The sequence below is a fragment of the Thamnophis sirtalis genome, unplaced genomic scaffold (assembly GCF_051295495.1).
Source record: "Thamnophis sirtalis isolate CommonGarterSnake01/CBP01778 unplaced genomic scaffold, rThaSir2_p1.2 scaffold_7, whole genome shotgun sequence".
NCBI lineage: Eukaryota > Metazoa > Chordata > Lepidosauria > Squamata > Natricidae > Thamnophis > Thamnophis sirtalis.
The window spans coordinates 66,816,735-66,838,482 of NW_028261387.1; the positions used below are offsets into that span (position 1 = coordinate 66,816,735).

Genomic DNA, 21,748 nt, shown 5'->3' on the forward strand with positions numbered 1-21,748 from the left:
AAATTAGTGTGTTGGTACAAATTATTTAACTCAAAGGGAAATTTTGAAAATCTTAAGCATATTATTTTCCATTCGTGTATAATAATTGAGAAAGGAATAAGATCACTAAAGTACCAGAAATAAATATGTTATTACAAAACTTTTCCTGCTTGATCCTGAAGATACTGACACAAAGACACTCTGCATTATCAAAGTACTATTTTCTTTCTTCACTGATGAATAGATATGTACAACTAACAAACACACTTGAATGATATGTGTAAATCCATGTTATACTGCAATCAGCTGTATATAGGATGTCAGATACTGTGTTAGCTGCCTGATTTTACTCTCAGAAGTTAGGAAAACAATCTACCTTAAAAGAAAAAAAAGCGCACACATCTTTATTTCAGTATGTGTTTATCCATGTAAGGAAAACCATCAAGAAAACATTCTTACAAACTGCAAAACTGTTCCAGAGATTGAAGATGAGGAAATTTATTAATTGCTATCAATATCAGCTGATAGGCTTCTTCCCTAGATATATGTACGTATTTCCCATGCAAATTCAAACTCATGGAACTGTATTTGATTGTTGGGTTTTTTTAAAATTAAGAACCTGGGTGAAAATAGACATATTCCTTGAACAGTGAATCTTCCACTAACACTGTCAAAATGGTACATTTTCAGTATCAGTTGTTTGTTTCTTGTGCTCAATTTAGAATTATTTCACTGTGGTGCATCAAATAGTTGGACTAGCTATCAAAATTAAACTTATTCCCTGTGCTTCTATTATAATAATGCCTGAGATTTTTATAACTCAAGATCATAATGAACAAAAATTCTAATTGCTGTGCTGTATCTTGATCAGGCTTCATTGTTTTAGTACAGAATTGCAGAGGGGGCTATTTAGCAATGTAAAAACCCATAGAAACACCACTTGTTCCACATTATGGGGAATGATAAAGGAACTGTTTGGAAACATGCATAATGTATTTTGGGGGGGGAAAGCCTTTCTTTTTTTTGGAGGAACAAATTTATCTGAGAGTTGCTATAATATTGTTGCTCCTGCTGCATCCACACTTCTTGGGTCTTTCACACCAATTATGAAATTGTTTGTTCTTCTGGCTCCATGAACTATAGAGAGGACCTCAACTTTCTTTACATGTTCACCTCTGGCTGTAAAATAGCTGATATCTTCTTCTGGAAACTCACCTAATAAGAAAGGTTTGAAAAAGTTATTTTCATGAGAGCAATAATGCCCCATTTGAATCAACTTGAAACATTTTGTTTTCTCAGGTACATAACAAAACAGTACCTTTCTCCCATTTTGCATCTAGAAACCATGTGAATTGGCAACTTATTTTAGAGGTACTTCCACACATCAGTCCAAAATCAGCTCTGAATATATGAAGTCTCAGCCCATTCTCCATGACTGGTAGCCAAGTCAATTCATTTCCAGCTCACTGTAGTGTATCTCACACTGGATTCAGGACAGTTTTCCATGTAAACATTTTAATTTGTGGGTGGGCTTTTTTTCTAATCAATAGGAAGTCATGTCTTGGTTTCTATTAAGAGGTGGGTTCCTACCGGTTTGGCCCAGTTTGGCCGAGTAGATAGTAACTCAGCCACCCGTGGCCCCTGAACTGATTCTATCGGCGGCGGCATAGGCACTGCCATCTTGTTTTTTACTTCTGCGCATGCTCAGAAACAATTTTTTCACTACTGTGCATGCGCATGTAGCACTTGCGTGCCCAAAGCGAACGTGCCTTGAGTGAACCAGCAGTAAAAGAAGCCAGAACCCACCCCTGTCTCTATTCTATTTCCAGACTCAGGCTAACAAGTTTTTGCAGCAACCATTCTGTTTCATGAACAATCAAAGGCAAAAAGGGATATTAATAAAACTCCTTATTGTGTGAGATGCAGGTGAGGGGAAGTTTGTAGTTCTGGTTCTGGCAGTTGGTCAGGGCTGAGTATTCAACTGAATGTTTTGTTCCGTTCTGTCCAATAGGACAATTGGAGCAGATACGTGTTCTCAATATTTTGAAACCACTGTATTTGGGATGAGTTTCAAAATGTTTTAGGAAGATTTGAGAATAAAAACAGTGCTGGAACAGAAGTACTCTCACTTTCATGTGGGTACTAGGGCCCACTTCTTCTGCCATAGTTACAAACACTAGTCAATTAACAAAAATGGTGACACACACACACACACACGTGTCCTTTCCAGCAATTTATCATTAATCCTTCTGCTTGAGAAAGTTGCCTTCCTTTGCTTAAATAAAGGATGGCTCCTCAGCTGAAGTACTGTTGTGGGGGCATCCACCCACTCTCACTTAGGCCAACTGATCAGATAGACCTGAGTAAATGCTGTACGCCTCTGTTTCACAGTAAAAAGCCAAAAACGGCTAACAAAGGTTTAATTGTTCTCCATCAGAGGTGGCTTGCTCCTGGTTCAGCCTGGATCGGGCAAACCAGCAGTAGCGGTGGTGGGAGGCTCCACCCTACCGCCGGGATGCTTCTGCACATGCAGAGAACCCTTGCTCATGCACGAGAGCACTCATGGGAGCGTGCCCAAACCGTAGTAGAAAAATTGGCAACCCACCTCTGTTCTCCATGTGTTGATAAAATAAATATAAAAATGTAGAAGAAAAATGTTCCCGATCTTGTTTTTTTTAATGATCAGGTAATGAACATGCGAAGAAAAATGCCTATGCAGTTGTTCTTTTATTTCTCCAATATAAAACCTCAATTTCTAGTGATTTCAAGAAAAAGTCTATTAAATTATATTGGCAAAAAGACAAAAGCAATTAACTTTTCTTTAGAAGTTTTTTTTTTGGGGGGGCTTCCTAGTCTAGCCTAAAGTGCTGGCAGTGATCTGTCATCTAAATACTGGCCAAGTCCATCCCTCCTTACCTTTTCAATCTCAGTCTCTTATGTAGTCTATCGTAAAGAAATACCCCTTATTTCTAAACTTGCACGTTATAAAATTTAACAGGCCATGTCTAGCTGAGAAAGGCTGCAGAATAGTTTTAGATACTTTGGGGAAAAAAATTTGTGTCAGCATATTAAAGGAAACCTAGTAGACGTTCATACTTACTGTCAACTTCTAGAATATTTGATTGTAGCTGAGGGTGAAGCCGTCCAAGTGATAGGCTCTCACTTAGATTTTTGTTATATGCCAAAACATTTATTAAAATCTGTCAGAAGAAATGAAATCAATTATGAATGACTTATTCTTTAATTTTACCTTGAGTCTTATCTACTGTTCAAAGGCTGAGCAAGCAACAAGCTACCACCAGACAAACATGCTTATAGTGGCCTATGCATGGAGATCCTTGTGTGAAGTTTCCAAAGGATGACCTAATTAATTTACGAGCCTCGAGACAAAGTTCAAAAGAAATCCATTCATTTATTAGGATCAACATTTTGGCATGTTCTTCTGTGGAGCCGAAACTGATTTCCGTTTAATTTGCGTTATCCCTTGTATCCCCTCCCTTCTGTCTGTGTCATAAATCACATCCACCAACAAGATGCTACGGCAGACTATGAACTTGTGCATTTTACACACCAGCTGGAGGAATATGAGACCTGACTCTGGCCAAAGGTATGCATGGAATTCTACTCCTTTTCCTCCCTTTTTCTATGTCGACTTGATAGTAGTCATGGAAAAGCTTTACAAGTTGACACCTTGTGGATGCACAAATCTGTTGTGTAATCTCTATATTTCCAAGACCTGCCCTCCAATCCATGGGAATCACTGCCTGAACAAAGTAGTGGTCTCTACTCCCATAATGAAATTAATCCTGTGTCCAGAACTTACCTGCATAATGCTGCTTAAAGCTTTATCTCCACCACTGGCTCCCAGGCACAGGTAAGTTCCACACATCCCTTCCGAAGGTCGAACAATAGTGGGTAGTAAGAAAGACAAAGGCCGCTTCCCAGGTTGAATAAAATTCCTCTGCAGGAAAAAGATGTTATCCCATAAAACAATGCTAATATATCCTTAGGAGCTTCCTTTGCTCTTCAAGGTTCAGTTTTCTCATGAATATTTTATACAAATACCATTTTTAAGGACTAGATCAGAGTTTCTCATTCTTGACCACTTCAAGTGGCTGAACCATATCTAGATAGACTCAGGAATTTTCTCTTCTGCTTTTGTTTATAAAGTCTTGATTCTTTTGTTAACTAACTTGTTTGGCTTCTGTGAAGTAGATTGAACCTTGTCTAGCAGTCAGCTTCAATAATATAAGGACTCTGAATGAAAATTATCCTGGCTAAAAACTATCTACATTTACATTCCATCAATATTTTTATTAAATCAAATTTATTTACTAAAATAAGTACAACCCAATTATTCTTTAAAAATGTAAGTAATCTAAAATTATAAACATAATAGAAATCATTGCTAATGTTTTACTAATTAATTAATTTAATTAATTAGTAAAAAATTAATTTAATTAATTAATTATCTCAGGCATACATATTAAACATAAAGGTAAAAGGTAAAGGCTCCCCTCGCACATATGTGCTAGTCATTCCCTACTCTAGGTGGAGGTGCCCATCTCCGTTTCAAAGCCAAAGAGACAGGGCTGTCTGAAGATGTCTCTGTGGTCATATGGCCAGCATGACCAAACACCAAAGGCACACGGAACGCTGTTACTTTCCCACCAAAGATTGTTCCTATTTTTTCTACTTGCATTTTTACATGCTTTCAAACTGCTAGGTTAGCAGAAGCTGAGGCAAGTAACGGGAACTCACTCCATTATGTAGCACTAGGGATTTGAACCGTCGAACTGCCAAACTTTCTGATCGACAAGCTCAGCATCTTAGTCACTGAGCCACCGCATCCCTAGATATTGAACATACTCAAATATAATTATTCCTGCTTTCAGTTTTTGTCCTGGAATAAAATTACCAAGCTGGAAGAGGAATGGTCCTCTGTTTCATTCATCCAAGAAAAATCCAACATCTGACTGTTTAGAAGGATTCCTGAAGAAGTCATTATTCCACTTCCAAATGGCCGATTCAAGGAACTGAAATAAAACAGAAAGGTGGTTGGGCTGGAATTCAATCAACTGTCCAGTATTTTACAACTGTATAAATCATTTTAGCCTGTCCAGAATAAAGAGTTCTTATAGATCACACCTGAGTTCAATCTTTAATATATTATGTAACTTGATCCATTTATGGTACCACTCTCCATATATTTCAAGAAGTAATACTTTGTTTGGTTCATCCTGAATCACACAACAATCAATTACCCATGAATTGTCTCTATTCTAATATCATGAGAAAGTGATAATAGTAATCCCTTCCCTCTCAATTTTCTTTACACAATGCATTCTCTCATAAGTCTATTTTAAGCATTTTCTTTATTTTAACCAAACGTTCTAATAACCTTTCCTTTGCATTATTTTTAGACTTTTCTGATTCTCCGGACTAATTACAAAATCAGATCAGTACAACACCTCTAAGTAATGATAATAGTACATTTAAAGTACATGAAATGTTTTAGTCATATTTTTTCTGTATGTTATCCTAATCTACCACTGCTTTAATATTTATTTTAAATGGGGGAAAAAACAGTTCTGCGGTGGGAGCACATGGCTCATCTTATCTGTGCTTAGAAGCTAAAGCAGGGATGGTTTGGGTTAATATCTGAATACAAGACTTCCCGAGAATATTAGAGCTATTGCTTAGACTGGGAAGACAGAAAACCACATCTTGTTTTTCATATTTATCCGAAAAAGACTACATGAATGTGCATTTAGAGCCAAGGTGGTGCAGTGGTTAGAGTGCAGTACTGCAGGCTATGTCAGCTGACTGCTAGCTGCAGTTGTGGCTCAAGGTTGACTCAGCCTTCCATCCTTCAAACAGGACAGCACATGAACTTTCCCCATCACAGATTGATATGAGATTATCATTTTGGCAATTTTATTTTTAATCCATACAATAGAGGTATCCTTTTTCACAGATGCCAGATATTATTAGTACCACCATCATAAACCAAAATCCTTTTCCTAGTTGGAGGTTAATCGTTCAGAAATTAGGAATCCTTTTACCTTACAACAGCAACAATGTAATCATCAGGTCCCATGACAAGGACTTGGCTGGCCGAAGGGCCACTTTCAATAGAGAAATGTGGGATGTGAAGATCAGAGGGAGCCTGGGAATCAATCTGCTGATGCAGGAAATTGGCTTTAGATTTACTGTGAGGAGAAGAAAAATCAGGGAGGAGTTATTTGTCTTGATCTTTGCTCACCAAATATATAGACATTTGGTCAAATGAAGGACAGGATACTTTAAAAAAATGAAATTACAAACAAATAAAAATATAGACACAATAAGCAATAGCAATTAAAATGCTTGTCAGTAGCCATCTTTAGACTCTAAAAGCCTACATTTTGGTTGCAGAGGCATCGCCTTTTCCCAAGAGTCTCTACCCATCCAATGTTGGATGCAGAGGAGCTAGGATATTTAAGAAATATTTCTGGTAAAATAGGAAGAAATAGTCTTTAATGATTGTGGACTGAATATAAAAATAAATTATCTGAAATAAGTTGAAGAAGTGCATTGAGATGGTTTGACATTACATAGACAAAATGATTGAGGACCAAGTCACAAAACAATAAAATAACAGTGAATTGTTTAGAGCAATAAGAAATCTAAGAAACATTTTGTTGGACGCAGCAATTGAGGCCCTTAAAAAGAGATGTAAGAAGCTTAAAACTCCAAAACAACATGGAAACCAATAGAGAGACATGGTGGAAACAAGAAAAGTTTGCAAGGATAACAAGATTGGAGAGATATAATGAATTGTATTGTCTGACATTTGTTTTAGTTATATTTCTTTTTTTTTCACCTCATGCCTCAGTTCATTTGACTTAGTCTTTCTTATTCCTTTTCTGCATTTAGCACGATAACAAAAATAATATCAGTATAAAGAAGGATCATCAGCAATTGAAACTCACCTCATCATATCTTCCACACTGTCAGAAATGGATGCATCATAGAAAGGATCTCCCAGACTGCCAGCTAATGCCAACACAACCTTTAAGGTCTACATAGAACGGGGGGGGGGGGGGAACAGAATACAAAAATGGTTTTAAAATCTCTCTTCAGAAAGAGACAGCCAGGATTTTTATACTGCGTGGATAAGACAGTGGTTTCTCTCATTCCCCCTACAAAAGCCAAAGGAGTGGCTTCTATTATCTGAGAAAGATGGCTTACTCTTTTTAATAACTTTTCTTTACAAGATCCCCATAGGTGCTTGAAATAGCAGACTAGGGCTGGAAATTTAAGTGCATGCATTATGTGGTGGGTCCCTGCTCCTCAGATAGCGTATTGTCCTTCAGTATAGTGGAAGCTACAGACCCACTGTCAATATCAAAAGAAGGCTCAGCCACTATTCCTATATGTGGAATGTGAATTCCCTCAGATTACAACAGTCAGGCCAGACCAGAGTTGGGTTCCTACTGGTTTGACCCAGTTCGGCTAGGTTCGGCCGAACGAGGTAGTGGTATGCCGGCTTTGGTTGCATTGACCCAGGCTGGCCGCGCCCCCAAACTAGTTCCCCTGTTGCCACCGTTGCCACCGCCATCTTTTTTTTAGTTCTGCACATGCGCAGAACAATTTCCATTAAACTGCTCATGCACGCTCAGCATGCATCCAGCACATGCACGAGCGAACTGGCAGTAATGCCGGCTGAAACCCAGCCCTGGGCCTGACCTGCAATTTTCATTTCCATAATTAAAACATTTTGGTTCTTTGTTAAAAATTAATGGTGGGCACACAATATAATTAATTTGTATTATGGGATGGGAAAGAAGTTCTAAACCCCTGTCCTTTTCACTGTTTCCACTTTGGCATACCTTTTTAAGATTCTATATCTGTGTGCACACATTCATATGTGTGTACTCACACATGCATATGTGCTCCTTCCACTTATTATTAACTTCTACTAATTTCCCTGCAGTTTTCTTGGCCAGATTTGAGAAGTACTTTACCATTGCTTGCCATTATCTTCTTCTATGGGTGTAACTAGAACTCCTAGCCTCCTGATTTCTAGCCTGATGCATTAAACAGTACATGATGCAGGCTCTCTTAACAATATTAATATCTGCTATTTGTATCTTTAAAAAAAACTTTAGAAGCAAATAACACTTTAACTTCTGTTCCAACTCCAGATTGTGATCAATATTTATTGAAGTCTTGAAGGAGCGGAATTGAAATATAATTCAATCTCAGGTCCAGTTTGATACTTAACACCTAACTTACTTGATTATAGCAGAAATATAAAAAATCATTACATTTTCTAAAATGTATTTATTCATAGGATTTCTAGAAGCCAAGTAATAAAACTGTTAGCAACTCTGTTAGTCTGTTTCAATAACCACAGAAAATACATTGTAATTCTTAAGTACCACATGTCACATCTATTATGAAGTAAGTATACATGGTCTAAGAATGCATTTTGCATTGGCTATAAAAACATACATTACTATGAACATTATTGAGTATGCTGAAAATAATAATACTTCTCTTTGACTTAAACCCAATAAATGCTTGTTCTCTAATAAATAAGTGACTGTTCCTAATGTATCATAATGCTAGTTCAGTGTATAAAATTGAACACTCTCTCATGTGTGGACTAAGGCTACAGAATCAAAGTTAGCCCTACTTTCAGATTGATCAGTTTTACAGTGAAATCTTCATCTGAATTTCTTTTATTAGAATGTTTACCTCCAGTTCCTGAATTTTATTATTTTAAGTATCACATTGAAGTCTATTAATTATTTTAAAAATGCAGTTGCCAATATCAGCCATATATCAAATTTATTTTACATAGGCCATTATAAAAATAAGAATTCTCTAGACGTGCTGTAGAAAATCAACTGAGCCTGACCAAAATTGTTGCAGGAACTTTCCCTGATTTTTTTACTAGCGAAATTTCTAATTATATACCATATGCTTTTTAAAAATGGAGGCATAGATGGCTGAAAAAACATTAGAAGTTTCATTTTCTTTTTCTTTTTAAGCCATAGAAAAGATGTTACATTTCCATTACGGTGTAACTGCCACAAGGAGGTGCTTTTTAGCTAATATGTGTGAAAGGATTCTCTCATCTTCCAATAATCAGGGGATAGTAAAGAATATTAATTCATGAATATTCTCTTTAAAAATGTAGTTTATATCCATTTATTGTAGGTTATAATGTTTTGTAAGTAGTTTATATTGATAAGAATTATTATCCTAGTTTTAAAATAGATGAACATTTTCAAGATGGGAAGTAATCAGGGTTCAGAAACCTGTAGCTCATTGTACATTTATAAGCCAAAATCCTGTCATTAGAAGCCACTGGCAATATTTCTGCCAGTGAAATATATTGAAATGCATTCTCCAGATCTTTTTATAACTTTGCATGTAATTTTATTGGATATATTTATATGGAAAAGTATTTTAAATAAGTGTTAACCAGTTGGTTTTTAAACTGTACAAACACTATGACTCTATTTTCAAGAACTCTTAAGTTCATGAAATATTATCTTGCAAAAAAACTCCCACTATTTATTATGCCTTACTTGCAGATAGTACAAAACAATATAGTATAGTATTTTTTATATAATACAAAGAAGAAACAAAGTCTTATGACAACTTTAAATCCAAGCAATTTGGCTCAGCAGGTCTTACCTCTGTTATCCAATGCAGAATAATTTCTCTGCCTACTTGACTGGTAATATTAAACTCCTCAAGGATGTTTAGGGCTGTGATCAAAGCAGGGCCTGTATGTGGAGGTGGTGGACTCAGAACAAGATGTCCTATTCAAATGAAAGAAGGAAAACGCCATGGGAAAACTGGGTTAGACTAATATGAAACCAAGGGCAGCTTCACAGTGGAGTTCAGAACAATCCACTCAGAAGAAAATCTCATAGAGTTTGGCAAGTTTGAATACTATGTAAGAAAACATTACAAGCTTAGTCTTGCTTTTCCTCCAACTGTTATTCAAATTCCTCTGTTTATAGAAAACTTTTTTAAAACAAATGTTTTGAAAGCAACTTGTGATTTCAGCAGGAATGACATGGTTACCCAACCTCAGATAAACAGAGCATTGCCTTCTGATTAACCTTCAGAAATAAAAGGGACTTTAGTGTTCTTTATGAAGGGCTGACTGTTAGTATGACATGGTATTATTCAGTAATATGCCTATGTAGTTAGCTGAGGCTTTAGCTTATGCCAATGGTATATTTCTATGCTACCAATAATTAAAGTTTCAGTCAAGGGCCAAAAAACTTCTAACTCTTTTACAGTCTCCCAAGTAGTGTTTTGGAATACCTTATTATTTCTTTTTTCAGTTTTTATGGACATACGAGGCTTAGTTTTTATTCTGTTCTGTGAGCACTCTGCTAATTTATAAACAAATGCAATTCAGTTTTCTGTCCCACCCCCTAAAAAAAGCTGTACTTCCTAAATTCATTTTAAAAATGAAAATGTAAAGGATATAATAAATAACAGCAGAGGTTATAGAAGGACCTTTTTACCTTGGTATATTGTATGAACTGGATTTTCAACCAACACAGTGTAGTTGCTAAAGTCCTCTTCAGACAAAGTACCTCCAGATTTCAGGACCTAGTGAGAGGATCATAGGGGTGTTGCTTCCAGTGCATTGTCCTAGTTTAAAATAACTTTTAAAATGGCTAAGCAACTACAAAACAATAATCTAAATCTTTCAGCAAACCAAATATCATTTTATTTGTAAACTTATTTAGGTATATTTTGGTGTGTTGAAGGAACAGTTTCTATACAAATTTATCAACAGTTGAAGAGAATGAGAAAGAAGAGAAATCCTAATTTTACATAGGTCGCTCTGTTCATATTGATTACTGCCTAGACTTGTTGGGCCTGTCTAATGAGTACATTCTAGAATACAACAAATATTCCCTTTGAGCTAGGGGTGGTGTGTTGATAGTGGCTGACAAACAGGCTTTTTCCATCATTACACATTTTTTGGAATACTAGAGAAACTTTAAAATAATTCTTGACCAACTTGCCAAGGGACAGCCTAAAACTCATTGTCCCAGTTTAATTTAAATTAGAATCAGAATTCTCTGTCATTATACATTTTATGTGTTTAGTTTATTTGCTTCAGACCTTTCCATAAAAAATGCTCAATGCCTCTAACAAGAATATCCTTCATTCAAATATATACTCAGGCATACAGACAAATGTACATAACAGCAATGAATGATTCACCTCTGAAATAATTTCTTGTGTCACATTTCCACTATAAAAAGCGGACACTCCTCTTGATCCAATCAACTCTAAAAGAGCTGCCAAATCTGGTCTTCTCACAAACATTCCTGGCAACAAAGGTTGCCCATCAGGAAAGAAAATTTCTCTAAATTTTTCTGAATGATTGTAGTGTTCCTTCATTTCTTTGATAGCCATTGCTACAAATGACAGAAATAACAAAAACATACATGTTGAGTTATTAAAGCTTTCCAAACCAACTTAGAAATTGAGGAAAAATTCTTTCTAAAAGCACTTGTAGCCTGTTACACTGAATATACCTAATATTCCCACTTTTAGATAGTTCTGGTTTAAAAAATAAGGTGTTTTTTCTAGTTTTCTATTCTACTCCCTAAAGACTTTTCTGAAGCTGGTTGTCGCGGAGATGCTGGCTTTGTGTTGTGTAGCTCCAGATGAGATCCTGGCACAAACCTGAAGGAATCTCTGCCATCCCCTTGGTGTCAGGTCTAGATATTTGACCTCCCTGCGTGCTTTTCTCTAGAAAGAATGACAGCAGGAGATGCTCTGAAAAGTAGCTGGAGACTTCCGATGTGATGAAGGCAGTGCCAGGCTGGGAGGAGGCTTTTTTGAACTTGAGTTCCTTGCTGGTGCTGGAAAGTTAACCTCTCTGCTGACAATGAAAGTCTGTCTGTTTTCCCCTGTGAAGTCAGAAACTGGAGTCTTTGCTCACAGCTAAGATGGTGTGGACAAGTGTAGAAGGAAGGAAGGGTGGAATAGTATATTTATTGTTGTTGTTGTTGCTGCTGCTGCTGCTGTTGAATGATTGGACCAAAATCATCCAGCAAAACTTCTTGCCTAAAAGAGGTTTAGAATCCGAGCCTCCCCATCTCTAGTCCGTTTAAACACTATACAATACTAGCTCATAATCCAAAATATAATTGGAGGAAAGTAAACCTTAACAATAGTAACAGAAAATTTAGAGAAGTACTGCACTGGCCAGCATCAAAAAATGTGGCATTTCTTGTACGCACAATCTAGCCTCACCATTTCTTTTGCTCTGGAAAGGCACTCACCTAAATCATATGTGACATTGAATCCATCTTGAGCTATATCTGCAACAAGGCCCAACAACTGTCTCCATGGCAGCCTGGCAAAACAGAAGTAATGGCTTGACTTGACAGTTTTCATCTCATCAGGAATATAAAATCATACTGAAAATATTACCAAATAATTTTAGGCAGAATTTTTCAATTTCATTTTATGTAGAACCCAAGTTAACTTGTTGGTCCTTCTGATGTTCTGAAAATGATATACACAACTAACTATTGACAGATATCAAAATATAAACGCAGAACAGCAATTACAATGGAGTGCACAATTTTTGATTAAGTTCATGTTTGAGCCTTCATGCTTGGGCCTACAGTAAAACAATACTAATACTTAATACTAATATTGGAAGAGGAGGAAGAGGCAAAGGTGAAGAACGACAAAGAACAGGAGGAGAAGCTAATAGCAGGCCAAAAATAGCCAGGACAAGAATTAAAATTGAGTTGATTAAATTTAAATTTGTTCAATATAGTTAATAAAATTATTCCTTGAACATATTGTCCAAGCTTTGCATTTTCAAGGGAAATGAAAAGAAAGAAGAAAAGCAAAAGTGACATGAGTGTAAAGTCCAAGTAGAATTGAAACAATGTGGTAATAGGAAGTGAAGGAAATTAGGAGACGACATCTGACAGAAAATCACAACTTCTAGGATCTCTGCCAAGAGCTACACTTCCAAAAACAGGTCAGAATGTAAAAAAAATTAGATTAAATGTAATTAATGAAAGAGAGTTAATATATGTCCTCCCTACAACTTTAATAAAGTTCTATCACATGAAATTTCCTAGCAACTTTTAGAGGAGATCTGAAAGCTACATCATAGGATCTGAGGGCCACACAAACTCCCATTGTGTACCTCTTTGCAGTGGTGAAATTCATTTTTTTTTTACTACCGGTTATGTGGGCGTGTTTGGTGGGCGTGGCAGGGAAAGGATATTGCAAAATCTCCATTCCCACCCCACTCCAGAGGAAGGATACTGCAAAATCTCCATTCCCACCCTACTCTGGGGCCAGCCAGAGGTGGCATTTGCCAGTTCTCCGAACTAGTCAAAATTTCTGCTACCAGTTCTCCAGAACCTGTCAGAACCTGCTGGATTTCACCTCTGCCTCTTTGGTATTTGAAAATTGACTGGTCCCTGATGTGAAAAAAAATTGGCTATTAGATTACAGGCTTTTCAGAGATATGATTGATCTCATTTCTTTGTGCACTTTAGCACAGCAAACATGTCTGTCCCATTCACATTTTATTTTTGCACTTATAGTATTAGTGCTTGATAGATACACATTAAAAATTGCATATGAGTCATGGATCTGATTGCTTCCATTTATAAGAGGAAATAGCCCTTGCACATGACATATTGTTATTTAACACATAGTTCATCTTTCAGTTGGTACTGAACAATGGTGTGCATCCACATGACAAATGTTGTTTACCTCCCATAAGACTGGTGTGCTTCATAGAGTCCTTTGATCATTCCTGGAACACCCACTAAGAGACCCGGCTGGATTAAAAAAAAAAAAAGGAAGAATATAAGGAAATAGTCAGGAACTTTAAAAACATTGTTTTAAATGGAATCTGTTTTAAATCCATTTATTTTTTAAAAAAAATCTTTATACTTTTAATTTACTTAATTTGTAAAGCCATCCATTGAACAATAACTCAGAGGAACTGAGGAATATAAGATTATTGACTTTGGAAGGATATGATTTACAGTTGTGGTGGAATGCTTTCCTGTGGTATGGGAAAAATAAGATACATGGATATTTTCAGAGACATTATGTAAGGGATGTATTAATGTTGGTATGGGGGAAAACTAAAGAACGACATTATTTGAGGATGCCAATCAGGCTTTCAACAATGGAAGCATTAATTCACCCAAATGTTATTAATATGGGAAATATTGTTAGATACAAAGATGTGGAGACTCTAGAAAGAGTACAGAGAAGAGCAACAAAGATGATTAGGGGACTGGAGCCTAAAACATATGAAGAATGGTTGCAGGAACTGGGAATGTCTAGTTTAATGAAAAGAAGGACTAGGGGAGACATGAAAGCAGTGTTCCAATATCTCAGGGGTTGCCACAAAGAAGAGGGAGTCAAACTATTCTCCAAGGCACCTGAGGGTAGAACAAGAAGCAATGGGTGGAAACTAATCAAGGAGAGAAGCAACTTAGAACTGAGAAGAAATTTCCTGACAGTTAGAACAATTAATCAGTGGAACAGCTTGCCTTCAGAAGTTGTGAATGCCCCAACACTGGAAGTCTTTAAGAAGATATTGGATAACCATTTGTCTGAAACGGTATAGGGTTTCCTGCCTAGGCAGGGGGTGGGTGGACTAGAAGACCTCCAAGGTCCCTTCCAACTCTGCTATTGTATTATTGTATATCAGACTGATAATCAGATATTACAGACTGTTGAAATGAGTAAATGAAAAACATTGAAAAATTCAATTAAGAAGCAAGAAGGTAAGGTATAGAGAAGATGCAAATTCTTTAAATGAGATTCGTGAAAAGGGTAAATGTTAAAAATACTAGCAAAGTCAAGAGAGTCTCTATATAGAGTAGGAAGACAAAGCTTTATTTACAGCACTTTTACTAATTCAGTGATGGAAAAAAGGAAATGGCAAGAGATGAGACCTTTACCAACCAACTCCTATTCATCACCTAAATAATAAAGGTAATGACCCACCTTTGTTTCCCAAAACTTGCTAAGACCCTCTTCTTGGATGTTGAACGGGGCGGTTTCTCGGAAATCCACAACCTGGCTCTCATTCTTCTTGATGTCATGAACCAGCATTACCCCTCCACTGCAAAGGTGGAATCACAAATCAGCAAAACTTACATTAAGAATACTTTGTCCCCTCCAGAATGACTTTTTCTCAGCTGGGCTCCAGTACAAAGAATCTACCCTTTGTAGTTTAAGTAGCAACCCAAGACTGGTGGTACCCTCCTATACATCCTTCTTTTGGAGATAATGACAGCTCATTTTTCTACTGGTTGCCTTATCAATGTCATTCTGAAGGCGTTCTCAAAATAATGCATTGTGGAACAGCTGCAGTGGCTGCAGACATGTGCCACAGGCCTCTTGCAATGTGCTGAACTGAGGATCCTTCCATAATGATGCATGGGAGACAGATGCATTCTGAACATAATGAAAAGACAGCTGAGATAGTGAGTGGGGAGAGCAGTGAATGGCACTTGGCCCCAGTTTTACAGCTGTCTTGGTTTGATGCTCAAAGCATCTGTTTCATTTTACCAAATTAGGACTGGCAGTGCTTAAACACTCAAGAAAGAATATTAGAGTAAGCAATTCTTGATAGATGTATAATAGGACAATCTGTTGTAAACTAGCTTTCTATTTCTTCTATACCAGAGGTACACAGGTCTATTCTGAATAGATTAAATTGACAGCACTTACCTCTGCTGCAAAATGGATTTCAAAATGTACAGGACATTAATTAGAAAGAATAATAGAATGCTTAAAGATAACAAATGCCATGTGAAAATAACTTTTTTAAACACTGTGCTGATGTGGTTGCTTTAAGAAACTCCTGTTCTTCAGGTTATTATTATACAGGTGAGTTGTTAGGGTAAAATAGAAATAGGGTTAATATATGCTTCTCTTCTTAAGCCATGGCTTCTACTCATCTGATACACCACTTAAAATAGAGCAAATCTAAGTTATTAGTCCAGTCTGTATAAAAAGGAAGTTTAAATTGGCCTTATCTTTGTGGATTATCTTTATTTCTCTATTCTCTAATTAAGTGTGGTGGATGCCAAACTGGATTTTCTAGTTTAAACAAAAGTTCTCTCAAATCCCAGCTGATGGGTCATTATCAGGTTACATAATTCATGTAATTATATTCCTTAGAGCTTCCTGGTTTCCAGCCATTGAGACCTTGAAATCTCTCTTGTATAATATCTACCTAAAACAAACAGCCTGATTATTGATGGGAAGCAACAGCCATGGGCAATATGTGTTGCAGAGAAAAACAGAGCTTCAAACACACCATTGTGGCCACCATCTTAACTTTACCCTACCTTGTGGACATCCTTGGCACCATGGCAACAGTCACAAGAGCAGTTAGGATTACAAAGGTATCCTGAGCTATACTAAGACATTGGAGCAATGACCATCCAAAATTTGGGAGACTGGCGGTGCAATTCTGGTTGGCTTCATCTCTAGCCAGACGATGGCATCATAGAAAAATAAAATAACCCACCAATCTACCCAAGTTAGACTCCACTCATTAGATGACTTCTCTAGATAAGTTTCTATATTGTTTAATTTGAGAAAAAAAATCCAACAGAGAACATTTTGGCGGTATAAGATTTCTCCACAATGTCTTGTGGCAAAATCCATTCTATATTCAAGTTTTCAGAGTCTTTCAATCTAAAGTCTTCTCTTTGAGCAACAGACATTACAATATAAGACTGTCCTTCAGAAATTGTGTATTTCACAAGGCTTTCACTGTTTCAGAACAATATATTTCATGTGGGAATAAACAGGCATTATACTCGCATCGGTTGTTAGAAAAGCATAGTCTTCCATTGGTCACAGAAATTCACTCCCAAATGAAAATAGAAACCTGGCTGTGTGTTGTGTGTGTTTAGATGAATGTTTCTTTTGGAAAAATGACAGCAAATCAATAAAAGAGATTCTGCTGGACACCTACCCGCCAATGCCAGCTGTGTGAGGGTTGATAATTCCTGAGCATAAGGCTGAGGCAATAGCTGCATCCACTGAGGATCCTTGCTTGTTCAGTACCTCAATCCCTAGGGCGGTGCAGCGAGCAGCATCAGTGACTACAGCACCTTGGTGGAATATCTGTGAGAAACCACATGGTGAGACAATAGCTACAAATGCAACTGACTGAATCATTAGAAAGACCCCCACCACCCTAAGCCTTAGACTTATCCAGTCAATCATCAGGATGGCTCCATGATAGTACATTTAGGACATTTAGGACATACCTGTCAATCGTGGGTTATGGAAAGGTTATGACAGTTGTTATATAGTTTCAAGTGTAGGGAAGTCAGCTACTGTCTCTAATTTACTAATTTAGGTGCCATGAAATCCTTGTCAACTTTTAGCAATCATATGGATACATTCTGTCCAGAATGAGAGACCAATTTTAATTCCAGCATATTTTGGGCTACAATTAGTATCTAGATGACCATTACATGCCAGCAAAGAAATAGAGAAAAATCTAATGCTTTGCCGATAGTCTATCTAGAAGTGGTCCAAAGTTTTGCAACCTAGATACTAGCCAAATTTATATATTGGTGTTAAGATCTTTTATAAAGATATCTTCACACTTATTGGCATCTTTTTCTTCTGTTATAATATCTATGGAGGGATCTCTTATAAAAAGACCTCATTCTGGATTTTAGAACATTTACCAGTATAATGTTCATTAATCATGGAATTAATGTCAGAGGAAGTGGGTTTTTATGGTGATGTCTCAGGCACTGACCAAATCCAGATATGATTAATTTAGCAAACACACATATCTTTAGGTCATGAAGCAGAAAAAATAAGGTATGTATTTAATGCCATAAAATGTCAGGAAAATTATAATGCAAGGGAAATACATATTTTATTAGAATTGGCCATGTTACCTGGTGTGCTCTATAATAAGAAACTAGCACAAGGAGAGTAAGACTCCCATATGCAAGAGATCTCCTTGATTTAAAAGTCTATTCTGATATACCTTGTTAAAGATTAATTCACAGCATGGAACACTACTAGAAAAAATAGTAACTTGCAAAATATATACATGTTATTGATGCATCCATTTATCCCCCACTTTTCATTATTTAAAAAAATCCCAAAATAAGATACAAAGGAATAAAACTAAAAAAATAAATAAAAGAAAAGCAGAGAGAAAAACATTGAACACAGCAGCATAAATTCAGTCCAAATTTGGATGACCATGTAGCTGTGCTAATGCCAAAGCTTACTAGTATATAGATCATCCCTAACTAAAATAAGGAAGGGAAGGGAATTCTATTAACAGGATTCAAGGACATTTTTCCTTGAGTTAGTAAATAAGAATCTTAATAAATTCAGCAGCCTCAAATCAACAGCTTCACTACATGGTTCTCAGTAAAGCAATTCCTAATTTAGCTTTCACTGAACTATTGCTTGCAGAGTTATAGTTATTTCTTCATATAATACTAGAAATCATTGTTATACATGCAAGGTATGTTCTTCCGACCTCAACATAATCACCTTCTCAAAGGAAAAAAAACAACACAATCCAATACCTCTTCTTACCTGGGGATCCCCAAAGTAGATTTGCATGATTAAGGCCACCGTGACTCCCGTAGCAAATGTTAGGCAGGCAGTGATGATCACAGTCAGACCATCCTGACGACAGCTGCAGTCCCCAGAGAAGGGGTCCTTGCTGGTCTCCCGAAGTGGTGAGACATCCTGGCTGCCCATTTCCGATGAAGAAGAAGGCAGGCGCTGGAGGCGAGCTGATTTAAGGAACGAATCTGGGTCTTCAATCAAAAAACAAAAAAAAGTGTCAAGTAGGAATAAATTTGGGTTTGTGTTCATTTAAAGCATATCCAATGAGACACTCACATTGCTGCTGCTAATAAGCCCCACTCTTTTTCTGTTTATGTGCATTTTCAAGAGTCTTTCCGGCTCAGGTTTTACAGAGTCAAATTACATTTAATTCTCACTAATTCTCCGAAATCTTAAAATAATGTTGAACAATACACAGAGAAGGGGACAAATTTGAACTTTGGAGTTTACTACTTGAGCATATACATTTTTTATTCATTGAAGTTATTGCCATTTCTGCTGTATGTACTTGTATTACAAATATGTTCCCACAGCAAATAGCAACCCCTGGTCCATCTAAGAAGTATGTTTTCACAACGGCCAGTCAACTGCTCTACTGTAGTAGTTTCCCAACAGATGGCCTTTAAAGACATTCACGCTGTCATCAAGGCTAATAAACATTGATCCCCATGAATAGTTTAACAATTGCTTTAGTAATGAATCCAAACATTGATTTAGGCATCTCTGTTTTCCCATATTCCTGAATTTCGTTATTCAGTTCCTTAGTTCCAAGAGCATAAAAAAGAAGATGCTAATTCACAGATGTCACCATCCTGTTCTTCTAACTCAGGCAACCCAAACTTGGTGCCCTCAAAAGGCACAGATCACTATTGTAAAGCTGCCTGAGGTGATGACAGTTAAAATCCAATACCTCTGGAGCAGTAGTGGATTGCCATTTTTCTTACTACCAGCTCACACACGTGTGTGACTCTTCTGCACAGAAGCGTCTGGGCAAGTGGGCGGAGCCTCCCGCCGCCACCACTACCAGTTCACCTGATCCTGGCCAAACCAAGAGCAACCCATCTCTGGTCTGGAGTGCTTCAGATTGGGGAGGATGATATCATTCTAGAGCAGGTGTGTCAAACTTGTGTCATCACGTTGTCATCATGTGATGTATCATGACTTTTTTTCCCTTCACTAAACCGGGGGTGGCCGTGGCCAGCATGTCATGTATCTGGCCCGCAGGCTTCAAGTTTGACACCCCTGGTCTAGAGATTCTTCCGGTCCATGGTAGTTGACAACCCAAGCCAAGGATGAGTAACTAGTGCCACTCCAGGTGTTACTGAATAAAAAGTCCAGCACCCCTAAGAAGCATGGCCAATAACTTGAACAGGAATGTCAGAACTTGACTCCCTCATCCATCGGACCTTTTTCCAGCCTCTGCTGAATTGTAGTATTATCCACCTATTCTTGAGTAAGCAAGAAAACCATACCTGGATGACATTTGCTGTCTCCAATGAGGATCCCTCTTCTCCCCCCTCTGTTCCTTGTCAGTGGCAGTCATCTGACTTCCTTCCAAGATAAATGCTAACTAATTTTATACCAAATGCAACTGCCCTCGGATGGCATTGGATAAGAGTAGAAACACATGCAATGGATAACTTTAGTCTATTTCATTCATAGGCTGGGAAGGAGATAAAGGCAACATTATGGGGACCCAACCAAAAAAAAAGTGCTGCCAAATGATGCTGATGTGTCATGGAACGATCTCCCCGTCGAGATACGCACCCTCACCACCGTCCAGGCCTTCCGCGCAGCCCTCAAGACCTGGCTATCCCAACAGGCCTGGGGATAAGCCTCTAATTTGCCCCACCCGAGTGTTGAATGTTGAATGCAAGTTGTGTTTTTATTATTTTATTTTGCTCACATATTGTTTATTTTGAATTGCACCCCCTCCCTAATGATTGTAAGCCGCCCTGAGTCCCCTCAGGGAAAAGGGCGGCCTATAAATCCTAATAAAATACTAAAATACTAAAATACTAAATGATGGTTCAAGATGCAGACACAATCGCAATCTAAATCTTTTTTTGTGGGAAGGAAGAACAAACTGTAGTTGGATAGAACCTTAAGACATTCTTTAAAGATTTCAAGAGCCTGAAACAACTAACTATTGTTGTAGTCTGGATTTACTATACGTTCTTTCCTTCAGAGCTATATGGATCACATGGGACAGCAAAAGATTTGTGAATGAAAATAATCAGCTCACAGATTTTTTACTGTATTTGTCATGGTGTAGAACCAGATATAAAAAATGATTCCAACCACATTTTATAGGAATGTAACCGAAGGCTTGGGAGAATCTTAAGGTTTCCAGAGAGAAGAGCTCAACAACAATTAACAATAGTATGCTAATCCCTTTAGAAACAACCTAATGAAAAAATGGTAGGTATTGACTGAGTAACTGACAGGTGCCAAGGAATGGAATACTGAAAGGAAAATACTGACAGGGAAAGATGGAATTAAAATACAGTGAATTTTCTTCACCGTATTTCAAATGGTCTCCTGCATAAATTGTGCATAGAAGAACCCTTTGAAAAGTTAAACTTGCCTCTTCACAGCACATTTCTCCTCAATATAGATTATTCAGTGCAAAACTGCTTCTGCAGTCCTTAAAAGCTACTGTGGCGGATTTGGAGATGAGATTTAGCACCTGATGTTATCCAGGAAGATACAGAGCAATTCAATGAGAAATGATTAGTAGTCTTCATGTAGAGGAATTCGGGCAATGGTCTATACCATTCCTGGAGAATTTGAATTCTAAGGCATGGTATGCATTCTGAGTCCCATGAGTTCTGGCAAATTATATTATAGCAAGAAATCTTAAAAATACATTAAGTGGGTGGACAATATAGACTATATTATATATAAATTGTACAAAATTATGATTTGGGACCAGGGAAAAATTATATTCTCTAATGGCCATGCTCATTTTTTTGGAGTTACAGTAAGTCACTGGCACTTACTCAAAGGCCAAGTGAAATCCTTGTTTTTTAAAAATGCATTTATCTATGCCTAAAAAGGTGCATTTTTTTCTTTACTTTAAAGCAGTGTTTCTCAACCT

The 21,748-nt window shown here is 37.2% G+C and overlaps 1 protein-coding gene across 1 annotated transcript in view; it reads right to left on the reverse strand.

The window, feature by feature from the left end:
• Positions 1-382: 382 nt before the first annotated feature.
• Positions 383-21,748, reverse strand: part of GGT7 (gamma-glutamyltransferase 7) — a 33,317-nt gene continuing 11,951 nt past the window's right edge. The window contains exons 2-15 of the mRNA XM_014053160.2: positions 18,613-18,839; positions 17,009-17,160; positions 15,022-15,139; positions 13,768-13,835; positions 12,303-12,376; positions 11,233-11,429; positions 10,521-10,608; positions 9,673-9,800; positions 6,954-7,042; positions 6,045-6,191; positions 4,898-5,015; positions 3,803-3,940; positions 3,080-3,179; positions 383-1,194 (exon numbers count right to left, since the gene is read on the reverse strand). Coding sequence (XP_013908635.2) covers positions 1,031-1,194; positions 3,080-3,179; positions 3,803-3,940; positions 4,898-5,015; positions 6,045-6,191; positions 6,954-7,042; positions 9,673-9,800; positions 10,521-10,608; positions 11,233-11,429; positions 12,303-12,376; positions 13,768-13,835; positions 15,022-15,139; positions 17,009-17,160; positions 18,613-18,839 — 1,808 coding nt within the window. The 3' untranslated portion in view covers positions 383-1,030. The remainder of the gene's footprint in view (positions 1,195-3,079; positions 3,180-3,802; positions 3,941-4,897; positions 5,016-6,044; positions 6,192-6,953; positions 7,043-9,672; positions 9,801-10,520; positions 10,609-11,232; positions 11,430-12,302; positions 12,377-13,767; positions 13,836-15,021; positions 15,140-17,008; positions 17,161-18,612; positions 18,840-21,748) is intronic.